This window comes from Pteropus vampyrus, unplaced genomic scaffold (genome assembly GCF_000151845.1).
Source record: "Pteropus vampyrus isolate Shadow unplaced genomic scaffold, Pvam_2.0 Scaffold92, whole genome shotgun sequence".
NCBI classification, from domain to species: domain Eukaryota; kingdom Metazoa; phylum Chordata; class Mammalia; order Chiroptera; family Pteropodidae; genus Pteropus; species Pteropus vampyrus.
The window spans coordinates 3,299,219-3,307,236 of NW_011888873.1; the positions used below are offsets into that span (position 1 = coordinate 3,299,219).

The window sequence follows — 8,018 nt, forward strand, 5'->3', positions numbered from 1 at the left end:
AAGCAAGTTATACCACAGAGTGAAAATCTCATTGGAAAATGGTAAATCTGCCAGACTGATTTGAGTTCCAGCCTATGAGACGTGGAAAAAAAAAAGAGAGAAAATAAAATGTTTAAATTCATATTTGCTCCTCCTGATATAAGATTATTGGGCAAGCTTGTTTTAGGGTTAAAAAATGTAGTACTCATTATAAAAAGCATTGATGGATTAAAAAAAAAATGACATGTTTTATATTTTCAGGTGTGAGTAAATAAGAAATAATCCCTCTAAAAGCCAACCTTGGGGTTATTTTGTGAGATACTATTTTGTCTAAACCTAATGATTACACATGCAGCATTTTATAAGTATGAAATTATTTTAAATAAAAGGTTTAAAAAATAAAAATTAAAAAATAAATGATTAAGTATAAAACATAATACGTCTTATAATATATGTTATAAGAATGATTTATTATTCAAAAGAATCCATATCAACTGAAAATTGTAAAAGAAACAAATGAAAACTCCACTGCGGTTCTTAAGTAAGAAATCAGCAAATTTTTTCTTTGGATAAGTAAGTTAGTAGAATGTCAAAAAAATTAAAGGTTAAAAGCTTTTCTATTCCACCGAATTGCACATATCAGCCAGAATCTAAATTAAACTACCATTTTCTAAAAGGCTATCAATTAACATATTTATTAACTTTATGGAACTTCTGACATATCTGACATATCTAAGCCTTCTGACAGCCTAATGAGTCTGTTATCTTTGCTTCTTTTCTTTCTTTGTCAGACAATATCAGATATTTTTTATATACAGATAAAGAAATATTAATAAGAGATCACTTTTTAAAAACGTTGTTCATTGTGAAACATGTGTTTCTATGTTTCCTATTGTACTGCAGAGAAAAGTTCAACTAAAGACCCACACCTTTGAATACCTTATGTAAATTTACGGATATATAATGATTTTCTGGTTATTATACACAATGGTGCGTTAAACTTACTATTCATTATGCACGAAGTCTCCTGCTTTAGAATTTAAATATCATATTGCTCTAAACAGCAACACGTATGTGTGAGAGCTTCCTAGAAGCTCTAATACCATGACTGGCAGTAATGAACTGAATAAAGGAACTATATACTAAGTGTCTTGCTTAATTTAAATTTGTAACAGTGAATTATGTGTGGGATGTCTTTTTGATATCTGGGTCCATCATTTACTAGCTGTGTGACTCTGGACACATTGCTTCTCTAAGCAGTCTTCTATATGAAATAGAGGGACTTATACCTTTTTCATAAAATTGTCAGGAAGATTAAATGAGATAATGTATACAAAGCACCTAGCACAAGCCTCACACTGAAATAAGAAATATACTCCATAGTGATAGTCATAACAGAAGTCAAAGTGCTTCTTTAGCCAAAGGGTAGAAATGGAAAGTAGATTTTACAGAAAATCACAATTTATAAGCAGGTGTTAAAGGTCTAGATTAAGAGAATAAAAACTTGAAATCACTACTTCGGATAATAAATAAAACCACCAGTGGCTCTGTCTGAGGCGTTGGGAAGATTTTTAGTGGTACCAGGGCTGACGAAATAGCAACTAGAAAATTCCTCCAGAATCTCCAGTCTTAAGATTTATTAGATAATGGCAATTACAAAAACTCCTACCAGGCATTCTTCCCTTCGTTGTTTACTAACACAGCAAAGGTCTACTCTCAGTGTCTTCTGCTGTAAGGCTGTCTGAGAAATGGCCACTCTGAACATATCACTGAATAAGATGGATTCCGTGGCTGGATGGACTTTTGTTCGAAATAGACAGCTGACATCAGTTGAGGAGGGAAGTAGAGCGACCCTAAAATACCTGCAAAGAACGAGAGCAAAATGGATCTCAGAGGTACTTCGATGATAATGGATTTACAGTCATCGTTTGAAATTATCTGCAAAAGAGAAACACGGGGGAACATGGAGTTTGCTATCAACCTGAAGCTTTGCTGCCACAATGGGTCTGGTCTGTCTGTGCTCAGCAGCATGGAGGTTCTGTTCCTAACTCGCCCGTGCTGGCTGTGCCCCTGCCTGTGCCCCAGCCTGCCACGCCCCACGGGCCGCAGCAAAGGCATTTGACAGGGAAGCAAATGGGAGCAACATCTGCCAGGCAGATAAACTGAACCTCCCACCCGCCCATGTACAGCCAAGTCCCAAATAAGTTATTTCTGAGCTTGAGAACATAGGGACACACTGAGTGGATACTGGTGACTTTGCCTCAAAGAATACACATTGAGTAGTAAACAAGAGATGCTGATAATCATGTCCCAGGAATGGAATACATTTTCCTACTAGAGGAAAAGAAAGGCTAAGTAGCATATTGTTACTAATATTTAAAACAGATGAAATTCAACAGCCCCCAAAAAGCACTGTCTAGCATCCCAGAGGTATCAGAAATGACAAACTGTTTTAGGAGTCTTATGCTTTGTAAAATTCAGAAGAGTTATAGAAAAAAAAGTTTCTAATACCGCTTTAAAGCAAATTTTCTGAGCATACATTATATGAGGACTCACAATTCTTGGAAACAGCACGAGATAATTTCTTTTAAAACCCAGAAAGAGAACACTCATTAAATGTCCCTCCCTCATTGCCAGGCTTGTCTAATTCATATTCTAAGAGATGCTTTTCTCCAATGATAAAAACTTAAATTCACATGGAAGACTGAGGAATGTCATATTATTTCTGTATTTATATAAACATGGATTATGGAGATTCAGCATTAAAAACCTAGTGGATCTGGGGCCGCTGCTGTTAAAGCTGGCGATTCAGCAGAAGAAATTTTTTTTCTCTGCCTTCACAGAAAAGCAATAAGGGGGGGGCATATCAGAGAGCTGGAATGGAAGGAAAGAATTTTCTATGTCTCCAGACTTTAGTTTTACTCTGTACCAGTGGCCTAACAACTTATGTGATCCTAAAATGTTGCCCTGTGGAACAAAGTGAAGTTTTACATGGTTAAGAGCCAAAGGCACAGGGGAAAGAAGATAATGGTACTTTCCCTCTCGTTCTACTGTAGGGGGTTTTCTCCCAAATGAGTCAGGAGCCACCCACAGAAACTGTCACTGTTGCTAACCAGCTGAGGCATATACACTCTGCTGGTCGTAATTAATAATCAAAAAATATGTTTTGAAACTAGGGGAAAAAAGAGCTATCTTAATGGTATGTCATATGAGCTGTCATTTTTAGCAGTGTCATTATTTGGGCCGAAGCTTTCACGTATGGGTTTGAGAACGTGCTGCTATGCATCGCAGGAAGGTTCAGACCAATTAGACAAGGAACAAGCACACCAGCCGGGGAGCAGAAGCACCTGCTGTCCTCGTAACTTGAGAACTACTATTGGTCCTGACCTACACTGGCCATCATCATACCTCCAGAGGGCACTGGTTTGTGACTTCCTACAAGGTAAGAGTGACTGTGATCAGTTTGGCAGAGGTAGAACATCTGTGGATGCCCACTCGTACAATCTGAGTTTAAAGAAAGGACATGTTTTGGGGGAGTTGTGTAGCTTTCTCCTGGACTTGTGGGTTGACTTTCACTGTTTACTCATAGATTGGGTCCCTGGTGGACCTGTCTTCTCTCTGATATGCCGTAAAAAAATTAAAAGGCAGATAATGACACAATCCAATATCCCAGGATACTCTTTGGTAGACAGAAGTCACAAATAATATGAAGCCAATCTTCCGTAAATACTACTGACTAGTATTCCTAATCTCAGTCCCAGAAGCAGGCTCTCTGGGGGAGATCTAGCTACTTCGTCATATGCCTTCCCTCCTTTCTGGGCTCGCTAATAATGTGGATCCTCCACGATCTGATCTCAGGAGGTCCTCCGCCCACTCCTCACCTGGAATCCTATCCCTCTCTAGCATGGATGATGGTCAATACATAGTCATCCACTAGCTCTATTCTCTTGCCTACTAAATAATCTCCTTACAGGTCTTTTTTTCTTAGATCTAGTTTCTTTTTTGTGACAATTCTTAGAGTATTAGAAGGTGAGCTTAAAAGTAAACCCACAGGGAAAACACCCAGAATCCTCACGTTTACTCTATTAAATGTCCTTCTCCTTGAGGAATATAGTCTATCTTTAAGGGAAGCATCCACCTGGCAGGATACAGCGTCTTGAGGGTCCCCTCCCCAATAGCTCTTTCTTATTTCCAAGCCCTCGGACTAGCACATTCAATGTATATGAGAGAGATTCTGGATTCTAAGTCAGAGGTGCTAAGTTGAAATCTGGCTTCCTTCTGGTACTTTCAAGCCATGGGCCCTTAAGAGAGTCACTGAAACTCTGACTCCAGAAAGTGTGAATGGTGGTAAAAATCTCGAAATAGCTGTCAGGAAATAAATGGTACCTAAATGATAAGTGTGTAGCATTATGCCACTACTTCATTGGGACTTACGGTTTGATGAAGTGAAATAACTTTAATAATTATTGGTCACAGGGAAGTGAATGTTTGATTACAAAAACACAGTACACTACAAGTAGCAAGATATGATGTTTGGCGATGTTATGCTGATAAATAAAACTTAATCAGTACAATTTCATGTAAAAGATCAGAAAATTCCTCCAAACCAACAGTGGTCACAATTAGGCAATAACAGAAATTTTAATTCTATTTCAAAAAATCAGGCCTCAACCCAGCATAATACAGAATTTCTGGATGAAAAGGGAGATAAAAAGGCTTGATTCCTATTCCTAATAATGAATCGGTTGAGTAAGAATCAAACCCAAACTGCTTTTTTTCACATTCTCCTTTTCTCTCTGTCTGTATCTACTGTTGATTAAAACATGACCAGCTCTTCTCTGTCCATATCTTCTTTGGATGGATCACTTGATTGCAATGTAAAATGATCATATGTGGACAATTTTAAGCTCCTCAAATTGTTTTTCACTGATTTTACTTACACTTTTGAAGTATGAGGTATCAGGAAGGCATGAAGATTTCGGAGTTGTGCTATAATCACCATGAAACTTGACCTTTTTGCATCACATCTGTCAAAAGAGAAGCTGGTGAAGCGAAGAAACAGCACTTGTCGCTGTGTGGAATTCTAGAATCGTCCCTTGCCTCATGCACATTCCTTTACCTGAGTCCGATCTGCACCTGGGCGGTCTCCACGATGGCAGCATCTTCTTCACTGTATGTAACATCTTCGACTTCACTAGGCCTGGGGACCGGGAAACAGTGAGCATGGAACGGTTTACGGGATGTCCATGGTTATGGTGACAGTTTGCCACTTAATGATTCCAAATGAAAACCTGAATTAATAGCACTTCTATACCACCTCAGTGGGACTGATGCCAGTGCAAGCTCACTCTGAGATCTTTCTTCACCTGTCAAGAGGAGTCTGCCTCTGAGACTTTAGGGGAAAGGCTTTCTGATGTCCGACTTTCCTGAGCCTCCCTGGGGTGTACCGCAACCCTGGACACATTCCAGGCTTTCTGAAATATACACGAGAAGCTTCATGTGCCAAGTAGGCAGTGGCCAACAACTTTACTCCAACATTCCCATTAAAATCAAGCTTTAAGTCTCAAAGAGGGTGAGGCGTCTCTGAGTACCCTGACCTGTTTATCATGTCCCTGGCTGACGGCATGTGCTTGGTGTACTGAAACTTTCAGGCGCACCTTTTCTGTAATGCCCTCAGCCCTGAGCACTGCATAGAGTGGACTGATGGCAGCAGCACATTGCCATCTATAACCCACAGGCATGGCTACGGGGAGATTCGGTGTAAATGAAAAGCACTCGTGTGGAAATGAGCCCTTACTGTTTCACGAAAGCTTCGTAGACCCCACTGTCTCCAGCCACAGACTCGTCAGATACAGCAGCAGACACACAAGAGCTTTTCTCCCCAAGCAAGTGGAGTACTCTTCTTTTTGGTAATGATTTTTCCACATCTACGGAGGGAAGAGTGACAGCACTAATTACGATTTCATATTAGGAAAAGTTAAATATAAATAGACACACTGTTTGGTTATGGGAAATCCAAAACATAATTCCCGTCTGAGAAGCAATGACGTTACCATTCAAATCAACAGATGTGGATGATTCAAGGCACTGACACTTATAAGATTCCTGGGGTGCCAGTTGTTTTGGTCATTATTTGAGGAAGAATATGGTTTTTCTTTGTCTGGAAATATTTTTAAGGGAAGGAACGAATTACACACATTCTCATTGGTCCCTCTCCTTTCTCTTTTAGGTATTCGCTGCAATTACCACACACACAGGGGTAAGAAACGGTTTGCCTCCCTAAGTATTAGAGCTATTTCACTGATTGATTCATTCATTCATTTTATTTAACGCCTACAGCACCTGGTCTTCCTAAGTGGTCTCCCATCCAAGTACTAACCAGGCCCGACCCTGCTTAGCTTCTGAGATCAGACGAGATCAGGCACATTCAGGGTGGCATGGCCGTAGACTAGAACTATTTCTAGAATAGAGAGCACCTGGCTTCTCAAGGGCAAGAAAGGACCCCGCATCTTTTGCTCTCCACATGCCACAGTCCACATCTTCTGGGCCGCTGCACTAATAGAAGTTAAAGAAAAAAAGTCTCTAACTTAGAGAATTTCTCACCAGCTAATACCATTAAAAAAAACTTTGTGCTACCGAATCTTTAGCACCAACTACCACTTAACTTTTTATCTCTAACGTATATTCACACACCAGCATCCTGCAGTGAGCAAGGAGCATTCATTTAGAGCTGTGTTCCTACGTAATAAGCTGCAAGCCTGTGGAGTTCTTTCATCCTCCAGCCTGTGAGCAGGGATCAGTATTTGTATGCATTCCACCCCCTTCTGAGTCGTGACTTTACATCTTGTTAAGATGTTTAAGTTTTAAGGCTTCAGATTACAGGATTGATTGCTGGCAGTGGGAATGCTTTTTCCTTGATGATGAAGTGCCTTCTCTCCGCCCACCCCCCTTTGTGAAGGGTGAAGGTGATGACATGATTTATTGATTACCCCCAGGAATAACCACAGCAGCCTGAAATTGACTTTGACAATGACAGAGACTGACTGTGGAAGGACTTCGTAGTTATTCCAACTTGGTTTCTGTCATCCAGCAGGGATTGGTGCTGGAGAGCAAAATGCCTATAAAAGGAACTCAGCTTTACCTGCATAAAACTCTAGAGTACTGAGGGAGATGAACACTGTCACGGCCATGAGCCACCCGCCTCCACATGAAGGGCAGACATCCCCTGAATAAACCAAGCCTTGGTGACCTGACCTGAAGAGAATTAGTCTTTACGGTGAAATATATGCTTTCAGTTGTTTTCACTTATGAAACTGAATATTATCTGCAAACAAAGCTCTTGGATATATTGTCCCTTTGGGTGACTTTTTTAACTTTTAAAATGCATATTACATAATTTGTTTTGTGCAATTAACATATATAATTATATGTTTCATGGAAGCTTCAGAGACACCGATCGCTAGGCACAAGCTTCTCACAGACAGAGGAGCAGACCCAAGGGTCAGCAACCAGGCAGGGCAGGGACTCCAGGCCTTGGGATCCCCAGGTGGGGATGAACCTTGGGTGATGTTCTCGCTGTTCTCTCTCCTCCATCTGGCTTCATTTACTGGCCCCTCCAAGTTGACTGAATGTTGAGAATTTGTCACTAGAGAACACTCCAAATATATGCAGAGCAAACACAACTTTGAAATGTTCAAGAAATGTAAGACCCTTCAAGTCTAAAGCACAGAACACAAAAAAACTTTCTTCTCTCTCCTGTTCTTTCCTCCTTTCATAGATTTCAATGGTTTGTGGTAGAAACTGTGTTTAGCAGAGCGCGTATTACTTATCATCATATGTAATAATAATTACCACAAACTGAGTGCCGGGCACCAGGCACCAATAGATGCTTTAGATGGATTATGGCATTAATCCTCCCAGGATCCTATGAGATAGATACTGTATCATCCCCGCTTTGCAGATGACAGACAACAAGCTGGAAAGAATGGATAATGTGCTCACCAGACCACAGCCAGTCAATGGGGTAACCAAAATGTGAG

The 8,018-nt window shown here is 40.2% G+C and overlaps 1 protein-coding gene and 1 non-coding gene across 2 annotated transcripts in view; both read right to left on the reverse strand.

Annotated features, from left to right (window-relative positions):
• WWC2 (WW and C2 domain containing 2) overlaps nt 1-8,018 on the reverse strand; it is a 92,367-nt gene that overhangs the window by 36,303 nt on the left and 48,046 nt on the right. The window contains exons 11-14 of the mRNA XM_023532881.1: nt 5,777-5,906; nt 5,099-5,179; nt 4,920-5,006; nt 1,649-1,841 (exon numbers count right to left, since the gene is read on the reverse strand). Coding sequence (XP_023388649.1) covers nt 1,649-1,841; nt 4,920-5,006; nt 5,099-5,179; nt 5,777-5,906 — 491 coding nt within the window. The remainder of the gene's footprint in view (nt 1-1,648; nt 1,842-4,919; nt 5,007-5,098; nt 5,180-5,776; nt 5,907-8,018) is intronic.
• LOC111742370 lies at nt 6,310-6,428 on the reverse strand. Its single transcript, XR_002781293.1, has one exon. It is a non-coding gene; the product is annotated as a 5S ribosomal RNA (ribosomal RNA).